The sequence below is a fragment of the Muscardinus avellanarius genome, assembly GCF_963383645.1.
Source record: "Muscardinus avellanarius genome assembly, chromosome: 5".
Taxonomy (NCBI): Eukaryota; Metazoa; Chordata; class Mammalia; order Rodentia; family Gliridae; genus Muscardinus; species Muscardinus avellanarius.
Genome location: NC_137790.1, coordinates 12,088,187 through 12,106,358, shown reverse-complemented (window position 1 = coordinate 12,106,358; position 18,172 = coordinate 12,088,187). Strand labels below are relative to the sequence as shown.

The 18,172-nt window shown below is 41.8% G+C and overlaps 1 protein-coding gene across 1 annotated transcript in view; it reads left to right on the top strand.

The window, feature by feature from the left end:
- Positions 1-691: 691 nt before the first annotated feature.
- LOC308263432 (uncharacterized protein) overlaps positions 692-18,172 on the top strand; it is a gene marked incomplete at both ends in the record, with an annotated part of 70,356 nt that continues 52,875 nt past the window's right edge. Inside the window, 6 exons of the mRNA XM_080696458.1 lie at positions 692-749; positions 1,843-1,884; positions 3,374-3,497; positions 5,858-6,027; positions 8,632-8,789; positions 12,975-13,143. Of these exons, the coding sequence (XP_080552584.1) occupies positions 692-749; positions 1,843-1,884; positions 3,374-3,497; positions 5,858-6,027; positions 8,632-8,789; positions 12,975-13,143 (721 nt within the window). The remainder of the gene's footprint in view (positions 750-1,842; positions 1,885-3,373; positions 3,498-5,857; positions 6,028-8,631; positions 8,790-12,974; positions 13,144-18,172) is intronic.

Genomic DNA, 18,172 nt, shown 5'->3' with positions numbered 1-18,172 from the left:
TTATTTTAAAAATAATGACAAGGAACAGAGTCTGTACATGTTGGAGTCCAGGGGATGGAATCTAGGGCAATTCTCCCTCTAAGCTACACTCCCAGCCCTATTTTATTTTTTATTTGAAATAGACCTCACTAAGTTGGTGAGGCTGGCCTCAAACCTGTGACCCTCCTGTTTTAGCCTCACAAGTACTGGGATTACAGGTGTGTGCCACCATATCCAACTAATGGTTTTAAACCCAAATAACCATTACCTGCTCAAAAGTTAAATTTAAATTTTCTCCCTAAACCAGATGTGGTGTTGCATGCCTGTAATTCCAGGTCTTGGGAGGCTGAGTCAGGAGGATCACAGTTCAAGGCCAGCCTCAGCAAGACCCTCACAACTTAGTGAGACCCTGTTTCAAAATTAAAAATAAAAAGGACTGGAGATATAGCTTGGAGATGGAATGTCCCTGGGTTCAACCCCAGTACCTGTCCCCCAGATTCTCTCTGATTAAGTAGGGGATGCGTGCCAGAAGCAGAGAGAAATCTGCTTGGGTAAATGGTCCAGCTCCTGGGCGGTTGGGGGTGAGGGAATTTGACTATTTCTTGCTGCCCATTTTTATTTTTACAATTTAATCAGATACTTCAGAACTGTAATCACCTAATCCTGACTTCCTTCCAGATGTGAAAGTAAAGCAAGGACTTAAAAACCAATGATGGTGCTTTTGAACCACACTGCCTCAGCCGTCAGATCATTGAATTTGGGTCTCATGGGTAAGTTTTCCTTCTCATCTCAGAGCTTGTAGGAGCAAGCCCGTGTCCTCACCTTTGCCCAAAGCCCTGTTGTGGAGCAGGGAACTGATTTTGTTTTGATTGGAGAACCCAGCTCCACCTGTGAAATGTCCGGTGTTCCATGGATAGTAGATAGGAGACCTGAAACAATGGTTTAAATTCAATATGGGTTTCCTCTTCCCATTCATTTTAGGAAAACAAACAGATAAGTGAGAAGAATTTAAGGCAATATCTTTAAATAATAAATATTTGGGGCAATATCCTTGGGTGTCATTTCAAGAATGATTTCTCTTGATATCCTCATAAAGGGTATTGATCCGAATCCAGGGTGGGAGTTTATCTCCCTCCTCCTATATTTGCAAAGAGGCCAGTCCTCTCTTACAGAGTCTGCCAGGCTGAAAATTCATCCCTGAACTTTGATCTCTGCATTTCCTTTGTTATCGATCTATTTTTTTTTCTTGCAGTCCTATTCATTCATGCCTTTCCTTGGCCTTCTGATCCCAGCTCAGTGTCACAGTGTCATCTGCTCCCTAGTGACTCCGCAGGGCTTGACCAAGGACAACTGTCTCAGTGTAGATTTTCCATGCACTAGATCATGTATAGAACACTTGGTCTGCACCTCCCAAAAATGTCAAGATCCCGACTCCCTTTAAAGTCACCTGCCCCAGGGGTCTGATGCTGACCAGTTCCCATCACGAACACCCTTTCTTCCTTCACCACCCTTTAAAGTTTATTGATTAACATCATGCTTATTTATATTCTTAGGGGAAAAAATTTCCAAATGGACAACTACATCTTGGGTCACTCCCTACATTAACCCAACCCTGGTTATTGATGTCAGCCCCAAGTGGGTCTTATTTTGGATCTGGGCAGGACGCAATGCATGGACCATGTTTTGATGACACCGTTGTGAACTAAGAACCATTTGCTTGAGCATTTTTGTTAGCACAGAAAATCTCAATTTGATATTAATACATGTTTGTAAAAGAGCCTCAAACCTAGACTGATAATTTTAAGTTGAGCTCAGAATAAACATTACTGCTTCTCAAACATTTTTCTTTTTCTTTCCTCTTAGTGTACATAAGCCTAGTGTTTGGCGCTTCACCTATTGTCCCTGGTAAGAGATGTTCTTGGCTTGACTAAAGTTTACATACAGGTCCAAGTGTTGGAGTGACCATTCATATATATGAAATATGGGAAATGTGATCTCTCTTGCTCAGATCTGCTGCTTATTTTATATTGAAATCCTTTCTCTGTAGAAAGAGGTAAAATTAGCTAACTCAGTTTTCATATTTCTTTCACAAAACTAGTATAATAAATTAATGCTAAAGATGGGTACCTTGGTGCACGCCTGTAATCCCAGTACTTAGGAGGCTGAGATAGGAGGATTGCAGGTTTGCGGCCAGCCTCAGCAACCTTATGAGGGCCACTGAAACTTAGAGAGACGCTGTTTTAAAAATAATAATAAAATAGGGGTGAGGGTGTAACTCAGAAGAAGAATGCCACTAGGTCCAACCCCCAGTACCACGACAGGAAGGAAGGAAGGAAGGAAGGGAGGGAGGGAGGGAGGGAGGGAGGGGAAGGAGAGGGATGGAGAGAAAAAGAAAGAATGAAGGAAAGAAAAATCCCAGTACCATGAAAGAAAGGAAGGAAGGAAGGAGAGGGATGGAGAGAAAAAGAATGAATGAAGGAAAGAAAGAAAGGAAGAGAAAGACTAGAGATCATTTACAAAACCCTTGGAAGAATATTCAAACGCTTGATATTCTAAGTAGAAGAATAAGGAAGGAATGATATTCTATGCAAAACAAAAACTGATTAAAATAATTAATTTTTTAACTTGTGTTATTCCACCTGTTGGTTCTAGATAAAGGAACTTTTTTTTTTACCTAAACCTCTCACCCACGTATATAAATTTGCCCACAAGACTTCAGTAAACATTAAATGTGTGCCTGACCTTCTGATTAACAGTGAGGATGAAGAGTTGACCACAAGTAAAAGTCTGGGTCTTAACCACAGGCAATTTAAGTGATCTTTTAAAATGTGCCCATATAAGGCAGAATTTGACAAATGGAACATTTGTCTCGTTTGCCATTGCTGTTTCCCAGTGTATAACATTTAGATGTTTAAAAAAGGGCCAGGCTGAGCACACATTGGACTCCCCTCCTGCCTGTGGCCAAGGGATGAATGCAGGGGGATCCAGGGGATGGACAGCCAGCCGTGGGCTGAGCTGCTTGTGCAGGAGCAGGAAGTTGAGAGGACGGGTGGAGATTGAGGGTGACCCAGGATGGGCTGGATCATTTCCAAACGATGAGCTCTAGAAAGTTCATGAATGGGGAAGCCGTTCAGTCCAAATTCTGTTTGTACAGGGCTGAGTTCCTGTTTGTTAAGCTCTTCTGCCCTGACGATATGTTGCTCATTAATTAGCTGTATGGATTCATTCCCCATGTCCAATAGATTTTCTGTTTCCAAGACAGCAGGGCTATCAGAGAGACTTCTCTGCTGGAGGCTGGATCTTAGGTCCCAAGGGACAGATTGAACAGTGGTCAAAAATCAACCCTGGGTTCTAAATTCTAATGCTCTTTCCCTCCCCCTCCTCTTCTCTTTAGGCTTTTCAGATGGACCTTGTGTTTTTAAGATAAGATCTCGGAATTTCCGGATAATCTTATCATGGGAATTAAAAAACTATCCCATTGTACCAACGCACTATACTTTATGGAACACAGTCATGAGGTTGGTTGACTTTTCATCTTTCTCTTTCAAGACATACTATTTTCTATTATATTTTCTCTCTCCCTTTCTCTTTCTCTCATTCACAGCCTTAAGAAGCCAAAGGTAAAACACCTATCCATTTTAAATTAGATTAAGCCAGGCATGGTGGTACGCACCTGTAATCCCAGTACCTGGGAGACTGAGATAGGAGGATCCAGGATTAATTGAGACCTGCCTCTGCAATCTAGAGTCTCAGCATCCTAGCAAGACACTGTTTCAAAACAAAAGACAAAAATAGTTGGGAGTGTAGCTTGGAGATGGAATGCCCCTGGGTTCAATCCTCAGTACCACAAACAAACAAACAAACAAATAAATAAATAAATAAAATTGAATATTTTCATAATCTAAAGCTCTTTTTTGACAAAGTTTGTATTTATAAAACCCAAGTCAGTTTTTATAAGCAAGGGCCTCACAAGCAAAATAACGATAGGATTTTCACAACAATTTCTCTAGCCAATCTGAAAGTTGAAACGTCCTATTTTCCAAAGGTCTGCTGTCCATATAGTGATGTTTTCTTTTCACTTGTCTTTACTCACGGAGGCACCAGGGGCACTAGAAAGTGGCCTGGCTGAGTCTAGGACAAGTCTGGGTCCAGAGTCTGGTGTGGTCACTAACCAGTTTGGCAGCCTCTCTGAGCTCTTGCCGCCACACGGGGTGTTCCAAAAATTACTGGCATGAGGGATAGACTTTTTTGGCCCTCTTCTTCCCACATTTTTTTTTTTTTTTTTTTTTTTTGGTGGCACTAGGAATTGAACCCAGTGACATTTTATCTCTGAGCTATATCTGTAGCCCTATTTTATTTTATTGTACTGGGGATGGAACCTAGGAGCTTTCTACCTTCAGGCTACCTTCCCAGACCTATTTTATATTTTATTTGGAAACAGGGTCTCACTAAGTTGCTGAGAGCTTCACTCAGTAGCTGAGGCTGACTTCGAACTTGCGGGGTCCTCCTCTCGGCCTCACAAGTACTGGGATTACAAGCATACGTCACCATGCCTGGCTCTTATTTTATTTATTTATTTGTTTATTTATTTTTCATTTTTTTGTTGGTGCTGGGGTTCCTGGAAGCCCCTCTACCTCTGGGCTACACTCCCAGACCTATTTTATACTTTTCTATTTTTGGAAACAGGGTCTCTTAAACCAGCACGGCTGGCTTCGAACCTGCGCGATCTTCCTGTCTCCACCTCCCAAGCGCAGGGATTACAAGCGTGCGCCACCACGCCCGGCTCTTATTTTCTTTTTTTAAGCAGAGTTTCACTAAGTTGCGGAGGGCCTCACTAAGTTGCTGAGGCTGCCCACAAACTTGTGATCCTCCTGTCTCAGCCTCCCAAGCACTGAGATTACAGATGTGCACCACCACACCTGGCTCCTTCTCACATCTAACAGTCAGTCTCCTAAGTCATTGCTTTGCTCCATAGCCCCTTGGAGCGGTGTTTTGCTAATTGTTTAGTTGACTTATAGCTAGTGCTGCTGGCCCGCAGGAGGGCCCGCTGTGAGTGTCTCTTCCACCTGGTAAGGTCTTAAAGTTTCTCTCTGTATTGAGGGGCACAGGTATTATCTACTTACCTTTTTGTATCTTGGTAGAGCTGATGTCTGTGTTGTCACTAAACTGGCACAAGGCTGACTTAGGACTAGACAGTGTGGCCTTTAGCCAGAGAGGAGGGAGCTCAGGGAAGGCAGTCCTGATTGTGTTGGAGGGGAAGGGAGATGTGAGGCCTCTACCAAGAAAGCCCAAGGTTTGCTTATCAGTTCATCCAGCAAACATTTACTGAGCACTAACCCAGGGGGCCTATCTGTGAGCCAGTCACTGCCATCTGGGAGTAGAAATTGTATAAGTAGGTGGAGACATTGTCAAAAAAATAAAAGTATAAAGTGGCATGTAGAAGTAAACACTATGAAGAAAAAGAGGAAGGATGGAGAGGGTGGGGGTAGGAGAGCATCACATGTTCCATTTTATTTATTTTTTTATTTTATTTTATTTTTTAGTGGTACTGGGGTTCCTGGAAGCCCTTCCACCTCCGGGCTACACTCCCAGACCTATTTTTACATTTTTATTTGGAAACAGGGTCTCCTAAGTCAGCGCGTGCGGCTGGCTTCGAACCTGCACGATCCTCCTGTCTCCGCCTCCCAAGCGCGGGGATTACAAGCGTGCGCCGCCACGCCCGGCTACATGTTCCATTTTAAACAGGGAAGGCTGAGGGAAGAGAGTCTGATACAGCAGATTGGGGCAGAACCTCAAAGAATCGAGGAAGTGAAACAAACAGAATATGGGCTCTCCTGCTGTGAGTGCTGACGTGTCCCTTTCCCGTTGCCTTCCAAAGTAAACAAGAAGACATGGTAGTTGTTGAGGACTGTATGAACATCACCACACCCTTTTGTGACCTAACGGACGAGTGGGACGAAATGTACGAGACCTACCTCATCGGGCTGGAAGGATTCCTCGGGGAAACAATGGTAGTCAACTGCTCACGGGGTTTCATGGCCACCGATGGTGAGTTGATCTGTTCCTCAACTTCTCCATCCTCAACACCATCATTCCTTGTTCTTCCAGGAAAGAGGCGCATCTGCAGAGGTATCCTAGACTCTGAGCTCGGCTGGCTCCCGGCTTGTACATGGGCCTGGGTCCTTGACTGCAGTGACGCTCAGCTCTCTTATCTGCAGCTGGGGACCATACCTGTACTTCTCAGATAGCAGCTCCGTGCCTGTGTGAAGCTGGCTGGCAGGCAGCACTTGATGTTTTTCTATTCATTTCACAGCCTTGCAGGAATGGGGAGCCAAGCTCAGGTGGTCTGTATCTGAGCCCTCCTCTCTCCTTGGACCAGTGTTTTCCATACTACCACAGCCAGACCCCAGATTGTAACACATGTCTAGGACCCAAAGCTCAGAGACAATGACTGGAGCCCAAGATAGGGGGTCTCCTGCTTTCTGCCCCTGTGCCTGAAGTCCACAGCCTGGTCCATGTGCATGAACAGCCCCAGCACTAGGACTGTTTCCAAGAGAACCACTCTGCTTCGGTGCCCCTTTGTAGTCTGGGTGGGTGTACACACACACACACACACACACACACATACACACACACATACAAACACACACACACACACACACACACACACACACACACACACACGTGTGTGTGCTTCACCAGGAGATAATGATGTCTGAATCCCACAGCGGCAAATTTAGATGCTTGTGAGATTGCTACAGTGGTGTACTTTTAGGGGATAAATAGTCGTATCTCTAGATGCACACAGAGAAAGGAACAAAGGCATAATTTTAGATTGGGATTGTTAGAGAATGTGTATTAAATTGACAGTGAGGTTTTTATGATTCAAATGTGATTCAAATAAGCAATATGAAAAATAAGAGCCGGGCGTGGTGGCACATGCTTGTCATCCCAGCATTTGGGAGGCAAAACAGGAGGATCATGATTCTTGGGCAGCCTCAGCTACTTAGTGAGGTCCTTTGCAACTCAGTGAGACCCTGTTTCAAAATTAAGAATAAAAAATAGAGCTGGGGGTATAGCACAGAGGTAGAATGTCCCTGGGGCTTCATCCCCAATATTGAAAAAAAAAAAAAAAGGAAGGAAGAAAGAAAGAAAGAAAAAAGAAAAATACATAAAGACACAAATGAGAAAGAATGCAAAGTGTGCCTCAGTCATCCTGGAAGTTGAGGGCAGTATTACTAAAAACTTTAACATGTGCCTACTCCAACCCAGAATTCCACTTTAGTTATTCCTCCAAAATAAATCATTAAGGATAAATGCAAAGATTTGACTCCAGGAATACTTAGTGATACGTTATTTCTATTCTGAAAAATTAGAGATAACCTAAATGTTCAGAGCAGTAAATCAGTTAAATCATGGTTTAGCCACTTAGTGGCATTAAATTAATCATGAAAAATTATGGTGTAATTGAGGGGTTGATAGACTTTCTGTTAAGGACCGGAGAAGAAGCACTTTAGACTCTGTGGGCTACATATGGTCCCTGTTCCATATTCTTCTTCACATGTGTTTACAATCCTTCAGAAAATAAAAATAATGCTGAAGTTGCAGATTGTGTAAAAGTCCAGCCCATGGCCATAGTTTGCTGTCCTTTGATGGAGCTTAGTATGTCAATATGTTAATAAGATTTAAATGAAATTATATATCACTAAAAACAGGTGAGTTTGAATTATTTAATATAATTTTATATATATATGCACATATTCATGAGTACATATGACCTAGTTTAGTTAATATGCGAACATTTATATATTTATACATTTATATATATAACATAGACAAAAATAATTAAGTTCAAAGACAATTGCCTGTCTATATTTTTCTAATGATTATATGTTATTATACTACTGAGCTATGAGAATAAGTTTTTTAAAATTTCATGTTTCAAATACAGCCTGATGCTTGGGAAAGTTGCTGATTTCTGTACCATAATCTGTCATCAACCTGCTGTAGTCATGCCAAACAGATCATTCTGCTGCTTCTATTATTTTTCGCCAATAAAATAAATAATATACTACAACTAGGATCATAGAATGAAAAGAAAACAGACTTTCTGTTTTTTTATTTTCTATTTTTTCGGTGCAGGGTAGTCATGCATCTTCCCGAGGTGCAGGGTGTTAGAGGCATACATGCACACAGCCCTCATTTAGCCCTCCCCCTTCCCTCCTTCCTGTGCTCAGCACAGTGATTGACTTTGATAAGTTTGTGTATATGTATACCATGTTCATTGAAGTGTTTCCTCCCCTCCCCCACATTCCCTCAGTTAGGGTGCCTTCTTTACTCATCTAATGTTTCTCCTTTGTTTAGAGTTCCTCCCATGTCCTGTTTTCTCCCTAGTGTCTATGTTTTAGAAGCACATCCAACTTTTTGCTTTTTGTGACTCACTAATCTCACTTAGCATAATATTCCCCAGCCCCATCCATTTCCCTGCAAATGACATAATTTTGTTCTTCTTTATGCTGAGTACAAACCCACTGTGTACATATCCCACAGTTTTGCAATCCGCTCATCTGTTTGTCTGCTGGCAATGAGGGCTTACTAATGCACAACCGTCGGCTGGTGTTAAGACGTGCTCTGACTTTGTCTTCTAAACAGTGTTGTATGAGCCGCCAGAGTTTGAGATTATTGGCTTTAAGGACAGCATTCTTGTCACCATGAAATTTCCACCCATCACTTCCAAGATATTTGGGGAAGAAGTACAAAATTACTTATTACTCATCATCAAAGAACAGTCAGGAGGCATTGTTAAGCTGGTAAGTAATCTGGGTTAGAATAATTCCCAGTTGACTTTAAAAAAAAAAAAAATGAAGGGTGGTTGAATGATGCCCACTAGCAGGTCTGGGCTTCAATGTGGTCTTACATCAGGAAAGAAGTCACTATAGTTCATTCATTCTAGAAATATGTTGGTTTCACCCAGTAGCAAATCAGTCCAGTCTCCCTTAAAAGACTAAGCCATATGTGTGTCTTCATGGGACTCAGAAAGAGAGACCTGTGAGGCATGGACAGGAGGAGCAGCCAGCTCTCAGCACATGAGGGTGGTTTTTTTGAAAGGGTGATGTTGCTGAGCCCACATGAAAAATTGTTTCCGCCTCTCCAGACCTGCAAAGCAAATAGTGCTTTCCAGAAGTTTTGTCTCCTCCTGATCTCCCCAAAACCCCACTGAATGCCAGTAACCTCAAGGCGGCCCTGGCACCGAATCATCAATAGTTTGTTGTGTCCACCCTTCAGAATGTAGAAACAGCCAGGCGTGGTGGTGCATGCTTGTAATCCCCATACTTGGGAGGCGGAGACAGGAGGATCACGCAGGTTCGAAGCCAGCCTTGCTGGCTTAAGAGACCCTGTTTCCAAATAAAAATATAAAAAATAGGTCTGGGAGTGTAGCCCGGAGGCAGAAGGGTTTCCAGGAACCCCAGTACCACCAAATAAAATAAGGCTGGGGGTGTATCCGGGAGGTAGAAGGGTTCCATCCCCAGTACCACAAAAAAAAAAAAAAATGTAGAAACATGTAGGAGAGTGGACAAATGGCACTGGCCCATGAGCACTGCTATTATGGTACCTTTGGTTTTCAGAGCCCCTTACCAATGACAAAACCCTTAAAAGTAAGTCCAGCCCTCAAGAGATCAGGGCAGGGGCATTTCAAACACAATACCAGAAGATCAAAGGCCCTGGGGTTGGAGTGGGCCTTGTGGGCTTGAGAAGCTGCAGGGAGGGGAGGTGGGGTATAGTAGCTGAGCAGGGAGGAGGAGGAGGAGGAGGAAGATGATGATGATGATGAGGAGGAGGAGGAGGAGACGGCAGCCAGACCTTGGAGTTCTTTGGAAGTCCAGGTCTTCTGAGTATGATGTAAGCCATTGGAGGACTCGAGGCTTAATAGGGCATCCTGCAGGTATATTAAGAATAGACCACAGGGGCAAAGGCTCAAATTGGCAAGCAAGTTATGACACTATTTGACTTGTAATCACTTCATAGGCAGTAACAAATTATGATTATCATTTTTCTTTAAAGATCCTCATGGATTAAGATGGATACCTTAGGAAAAAGTAGCAAAAATAAAATCCATGTGATTCAGGGACTGTGTCAAGTGTTATTAACTATTATATTGTAAACACTTCTCTTTGTGTGTTAGTACCATGAGTCTAACTCGATGTGTTAGACTATTATTTCTAAAATGAGACATGTTTACTAGGATATTGACAATCCCATAAGAGGAAAATCTCTTGTCATTAGCTAAAAGAGAGCAGTATGGATGAAGCTGTTGGCAATTGCAAGACAGCTCGGTTTGGGGTCTGCTCAATTCAAGGCCTCTGGAAGGAGACCATGGGCAGGAGTTGGATGCCGCGAGTCCATAGTCAGTCTATAGTTCTGGGGAGATGACCCAGCTAAGTAGCTGTCCCGGGAGCCACTGCGTCTGTTTATGTTGAATGCCCTGAGACCTGGCCCTGGAGAGGTACAGCTCTCGTGAGTCACGGGTCAAAGGGCTGGCTGATCATAGTGGGTTCAGGAGAGAGGGAGGAGAATAAGTAGAAAGTTCATTCTTCTCAGGAGTTCTTCAGTAAAGGCAAGGCAAGACGTGCAGTGGCAGCTGGAGGGAAAACAGGGCGAAGGAAGAGACTGCTTAAGATGGGAGATGTTCCAGGTGAGCTTGCTAAAGTAACAAACTAGAGTAGCTGGGTGGGTAAGATTGCTTGACTGGGAGCAGGGACGGGGTAGAAGGTGAACGTGTGTAGTACAGATAATGAAGGAGGTTGTCTTAGTCCATTTTCTGTTACTATAACAAAATACCCGAGGCTGCATATTTAATTTTTAAAAGAGGGCTCTTTGGGCTTATGGGTCTGGAGGGCCAAGGCTGTGGGGTCCCATCTTGCTGGCAGAGTCCAGAGGTGGCACAGGATGACACTTGGTGAGACACGAGTGTGTGTCTTCTGGTCTTTTTCTATCGTCTTATAAAGCCACCAGTATTTAGTAATGGAGGCTTCACCCTGATGGCTTCATCTAATCCTAATCACACCCCAAAAGTCCCACTTCTAAACATCACAGTCAAGTTTCATCTCTCTTTTATTTTTTAGTTTTCTGAGTGTGTGTTTGTGTGTAGTACTAAAGATTGAACCCAGGGGCATTTTATCTCCAAGCTACCTCTAGACCTATTCATTCATTTATCTATTTGTTTTTCTTTTTGAAACAGGGTCTCACTAGGTTCCTGAGAGTCTGGCTCCATTGCTGAGGCCGTCCTCCAGCCTGCGATCCTCCTGTCTCAGCTTCCCAAGTACTGGGATTACAGGCATGGACCACCATGCCCGGCTTTCATCTCTTGCAATGCCTCACAATACGGATTAAATTTCAATACAGGAGCCCGGCGGACACTCTAGCAGAGGGCACTGGGTGGAGGGAGCCTCTGTGTGCCTGATGGAGCAGGAAGTCACATTATAGACGTCTCGGGATCCCGTGAAGCCCAGGTGTCCCGACTGGGCCACAGTGAGAGAAGCCACCCCTGCCCTGCTTGGCCTCACCTGTCTCATCTTCCTTTTCATAACTACTTTCCATGGATGAGCTTTTAATTTATTGTGTTGCCTGTCTAGAAACTCCTCCTAGTTCCCAAAAAGAACTTGGGAAAACACATTACTACCCAAGGCTATATTTGAAATGCTAGAAATTCTAATCCATAAAACTACTATTTTGGAAACTATTAAGACAGGCTGTTTTTGTTGTTGTTGTTGTTGTTTTGTTTTGTTTTGATTTTGTTTTGTTTTGTTTTACGGGACTGGAGGTGGAACCCAAGGGCATTCTACCTCCAAACTACAGCCCCTGCCCTATTTTTTATTCTTTAATTTTGAAACTGGGTCTCACTGAGTTGCAGAGGGCCTCAGTAAGTAGCTGAGGCTGTCTGCGAACCTCCATCCTCCGGTCTCAGCCTCCTGAATGCTGGGATGACAAGCGTGCGCCACCACGCCCGGCTCTGTTTTTTTTTTTTTTTTTTTAAGTTGTTTTTCAGCAGGGAATGGTGGCACACACCTGTAATCCTAGTACTTAAGGGTGGGACAGGAGGATTGTAGGATTGAGGCCACTTTCAGCAACTTAGAAAGGTCCCTCAAAAACCTAGTAAAGCCCTCTTTCAAAATAAAATAGGGCTGGGGTATAGCTTGGAATTGAATGCCTGTGGGTTCAACCTCCAGTACCAAAAATAAGTTGTTCAGAAAAGAACCTTTATATCATCCTTTTCATTACAAAATGGAATAAAACTACAGGAGCAAGGAGAGACAGGCTGTTTTAGATGCCAGCCTTAGTTCTTTCTTTTCTTTTCTTTTCTTTTCTTTATTAAGTACTAGAGACTGAACCCAGGGGCATTCTACCTCCAGGCTACAGCCCCAGCCCTATTTTTTACTCTTTATTTTGAAACAGGGTCTCACAAAGTTGGGGAAGGCCTCACTAAGTAGCTGAGGCTGGCCCCGAACCTGTGATCCTCCTGTCTCAGCCTCCCAAATACTGGGGTTACAAGTGTGCACTGCCACGCCTGGCTAAGGCCAGCTTGAGTTCTGCCTGCTGCGGACAAGCACCGTGACCTCAGAAAAGTAACTTGGCCACTTGGAACTGCAATTCCCCCATCTGCTGAATAAATTGAAACCTAGACCGTAAAAATGACATCACAGAAAACTTTACCTTCTTTGGGACTTTCTCTCCTCATATGTAAAATGAAGTTGCTAGACTAAATCTCATGTTTTTCAGAGAGGTTTGTGTGTGGACGTGTGCATGAGTATAAATACATATAGTTTTACAATCAATCTCTTGCCCCGGTGACTTACAGAACATTCTTTTTCCGGCCAAGCCTGTGATATTTCTAATTCACTTTAAGAGTTGAAGACAAAACCCCAAAGATACCTCAGGGTCTACCTTTAAATGACATTCTTACCCAAGTCCTAATGTTCTTTTGTTTCTTTTTACAGCATAAACCCCAAATAAGTAAAAGTCTTCACGGAAATCTCAGCTATGTCATTGACAATTTAATTCCAAACACAACATATTGTATTTCTGTTTATTTTGAGCCTAGAAATCAGAGAAAATCAATAAAATCTCCCTTAAAATGCATCTTCCTTCCACCTGGCCTGGAATCAGGTATGTTATTTTCTGAAAGAAAAAAAGAAAGTCATGTTTGGAAAATTTATATTTTCATTCTAACAGGGAACCTCTCATAAGAATTTAAAGTTCATGACATGCTACGGGTATTTTCTCCTTCTGTAAAGGCCCTTAGCAGAAAGGTTTTCTGTTGATCAGTCTCTACTCCTGTATGGTCACATTTATGGTGTCCTACCATAAGGATCATCACACATTACCTTTAGAAGATCAAACATTTTTATTTCAGGGAATCAGGATTAAATTTGCTGCTGTGTGTTGTTCAAGCCAAACACTGAAAGATGCAGAGTTGTACACGGAGACATCAGAAGGTGCTCACTGGAAGTAGGGAGTTTGGTGTATCCATTCATGAGGGCGGAGCCCCCAGGAGCCATCCTCCTCCTGGTACCGCGGCTGTGCAGTTCAATTCCAACATGAGCTTCAGAGGAGCCAGGCCAACCATAACAATCCCCAGATGAGACTTTTTAGAAATAGCAGACCACACTGCTATCACTCAGGAAATTCTACTAGTTTTTGTAGCTCTATGCCTGGAACCAGGGACCAAAACCAGACAGATATATAAAATGTTCTTCTATACAAACAGCACTCTTGTATATGATAAAAACTCAAATTAACAAAACGGTAGTAGAATAAGGATTTATTGAGACTCAGAATTGCTGACTGAGTGGCTCACAGTTCTGTGCTCAGTTGGCCCATTTGCTTTTGGCCTTGAGGTGAGAGCGCACGGCAAAGCCAATTGGTCCTGTTATGGCCGGGTGCAAAACAGTGGGAGAAAGTAGCCATGACTAGTGGCTGCCATATTGGGACAGGGCAGATATTAAAGATAAACTAAGCCGGGCGTGGTGGCGCACACTTGTAATCCCAGCATTTGGGAGGCTGAGACAGGAGGATCGCGGTTCGCGGACAGCCTCAGCTACTTAGTGAGGCCCTGCGCAACTCAGTGAGACCCTGTATCAAAATAAAGAATTAAAAGTTGGGCAGGGGGTGTAGCTCGGAGGTCAAATGCCCCTGGGTTCCATCCCCAGACCCGCAAAAATAAATAAATAAATTAATTAATTAATTAAATAAATAAATATAAACTAAAAGAGCCGAGCAAGGTGGCACATGCTTCTAATCCCAGCATTTGGGAAGCTGAGACAGGAGGGTCACGGTTCGTGGCCAGCCTCAGCTACTTAGCGAGGCCCTTTGCAACTCAGTGAGATGCTGTTTCAAAATAAAGAATAAAAAATACGGCTGGGGATATAGCTTGAAGGTAGAATGCCCCTGAGTTCCATCCCCCATAATAATAATAATAATAATAATAATAATAATAATAATAATAATAAAATATAAAATAAATTTACTTTGAAATACTTTAAAAAGCTAAGTATATTTCATTGTTTAAAGAGTCCAGACTTGAGCCACCTGTGGTGGTACATGCCTGTAATCCACTACTTGGCAGTCTGAGACAGGAGGATTACAGGTTCAAAACTCTCAGAACTTTACAAAACTCTCAGAAACCTAGTGAGACCTGTTTCAAAACAAAACAAAACAAAAAGTGGTAGCTCAGAGTTAGAATGCCTCTGGGTTCAATCCTCGGTACCACGTACACACACACACACACACACACACACACACACACACACACACACACAGTACACACCTGGACCACTCTACATCCTTTGGTATTTAGCAATATGAAATGTTGTTTTCAACTTCTGCATCCTTAATATCCCTTTCCAACACCAGAGCAATGTGCATTTTATTCCTATCTGTGACCCCTTATTGGATTTTTTAAAAAATAAAGTCATTTATTTTCATCTACAGAGCCATCGGAATCTGCCAAAATCAGTGGGATAATTATAGTGTTTTTGATAGCCATGGTCTTCCTAAGCACCATCATAACTCTGAAAAGGATTGGTTACATATGCTTAAGCAGTAATCTCCCCAAAGTGTTGGTAGGTTGTTTTTCTTTTTTTTTTTTCTATCTGTATTTTGTTAACTAAAGAACTTTTACTGTATAATACACTTAATGTTTTCACAGAAGAAAATCTCACAGAAGAAAATCTCATTTTCCAAAAGCGCCAGTGAGTTTTATCAGTCTGGGTTCTTTTCCAGCCCAGTGAACATACATTTTGCAGTTAGAGACCTCTCTGTGCATTTTACATTGTCTCTTTATACTTTGTCCACCTGTTATTTCTAATGGTTACATAGAATTCCATCATTATGACTGTATCCATTTTTAAACCCTTTCCAGCTCTCAGACTCTTGGGTTGATTTTTTTATTCTCACTTCTCTTTCTTTCTTTTATTTTTTTCCCTTTGACTATTATGAATAGTGCAATAGACATTTTTACATAGCTTCTCTTCTTATTTTAAATTACTTCATTGCAATTTTTGTATAATGGAGATTTACCTTATAAAATGATACTATAGAGAACTGATTTGTAACGCCGGTGGCAATGTATACATCTCTCCAAAGCACCAGTGACATCATTTTCACTACTATGTTCATTATCATGCACACAGCAGGCCCAGTCGTTGTCATTTGTGATATTTTCATTATTAGCAACAACAGCCATTTCCTTGTCTTTGTTTCTTCTCTGGGCTTCTGCTTGGAGCCTTCCCAGAGCCTGGGTACTGGTCGTCCATCTTCCTACACCTCATGTTTGGCTCAGCTACATTCACCCATCATTTACTACGTTCCTATCCCATTGCTTCCTTGATGACTTCTGTGGTATTTCATTCAGACATAGTCTTATTTTTATGTTGGAGTGCATTCCCCTTATTCTAATTTTTCAACAGCCATGTAATTAAATATTCTCCACAGTTGATAGAATTGCTCTTTTTACTTTACCATGTTGCTATCTTGGGTTTGTTAAAAAAAAAAAAAGTTGTTGCTCTAGGTTTAAGTAAAACTCTAGGAATAGGAAAATGAAACACTCTAGACCTAGTGTGTTTATATATACATATTTAATCAAGAATAGTCATTAAAGTTTGCGTGTGTGTGTGTGTGTGTGTGTGTGTGTGTCACTGAGGATTGAACCCAGAGGCATTTTACCTCTGAGCTAAACCCCCAGCCTGATTTTATTTCTTATTTGGAAACGGTCTCACTAAGTTTCTGAGAGCCTTGCTAAGTTGTCTGGCTTTAAACCTGCGATCCTCCGGTCTCAGCCTCCCAAGTATTAAGATTACCAGTGTGTGTCACCACGCCCAGCTCACCACTTAGGTTTTTAAACAGCATCTTTTTTTTTTATTTAATAAATATTTATTGAGCATCTAGACCACATTAATACATTCTAGGTGTTGGGGATATAAAAGAGAACAGAAACAAAAAAAAATGTTCTTGTGCAGTTTGAAATTTGAAGTTGTGTAAAGATAATAAGAATTTACAGATAATACAACTCTAAATAAAATATTCATGACTCTAGATAGAAAGTGTGAGGATTAGTAAGTTTAGCAAACTCGTTGTGTGCAAAATCAGCAGCATTCAATTAGAAAACAAACATGAAGCTGCTTTTCAGTGCTCAAGAAATACAGTACACAAACCATAGGTGTAAAACTTCAGTGAATTTTCACAAACTGGACATACCAAGTAATTCATGTTTAGATCAAAAAAGAGAATATGACTAGCTCCCCGAGAATCCTCTCTCTTGCCACCTTCAGGCCCCACCCTCATCGAGGGTAACTGCTCTCCTGATTATGCACAACATGAATTAGTTTTGCCTGATGTTGAACTTTGTGTAAATTGAATACCATTTAAAATAGTAAAAATAAAACTCTAAGAGTAACACATATATTTTAAACATTTAAGAAATAAATCTGATGATTTATAAGCCCTGTGTGGAGAAAAATAATCAAATTTTGTTCAAAAGCCTCAACAAAAACCTTGTGAAATGGGAAGCCCAGAAACAGGCCCATATAAATGGAAACACAATAGAGGATGATAGATGATAATGGGTGTTGCAAATTGGTAGGAAAAGGATGGACTGGTCAATAGATTTTGCCTATATAGAGGAAAATTACTTTGGATCCCTACCTCACGCTATACACAATAGCCAGTTCCAAATAAACTAAAGACAATTATGTGAAAAGCTAAATGATTAAAGTGTGAGAAGGGAATACCGATCCAACTAATGATGATTCAACCTACCATTTCTTAACTACAGTGGTGAAAAAATATGCATTCAGTAGAAACCACACTTTAAGTGCTCAGTTACATGAAATATTCAGGACTTTATTATAACACAGGCTTTGGGTTAGGTGTATTAAGCATATTTTCAGTTTACAGTATTTTCAGCTTACTATGAGTTTATTCAAACAATCCCATCACAGCTGAAAAAGCATCTTTATAGAGGATTCTGCATGACTTTGGGGTAAGGAAGGTTCTCTCGGACACAAAAAGCTAAAACCATAAATGAATCAAGTTGATGTTTTTTTACACCAAAATTCAGAATTTCTCTTTATTAGATGTCTTCATAAAGAGAATAACATGATAAATCACAAAATGGAGGGAAATATATGTATAAATAATAAATAATTAGTATACCATTTATATAGTTATATGAAAAACTTGTGTGAATCAATAAGAAAAAAGATGCATCGCCCAGTAGAAAATCTGACCCCAAAGCTAGGTCTGGGTAGGGTAGGAAAAGAACAGGTTTGTGAAATTGGACAGCTGTGTAGGCACAGGAGGGCAGAGAGGAGGAGGACACAGATAAAGATTCCAGGTCTCCAGACCTATGGAGTAAAGTCTCATGACCGCCATCTTCACTGGTCTTCCCACTGCTTAGATGGACAAGTCAGCCTGCTTTGTTTTCTCTTTAGCTTACCGTGCGCTGTGTCCTGGAAGTATTTTCTTCCAAATGCTGGGATAGAATGGGATAGAGGCTCTTCCACTTTTCCCGCCCCTTGCCCTTCAGGGGTCATCTGTATCTGTAAGGTCTTCCGCACCAGGAGGCACTTTTTCCCTGGGCTCTTATCCTGATGGTATCGGCTTCTCACGTGCAGTCCCTTGACACCCCTTGAAGAAT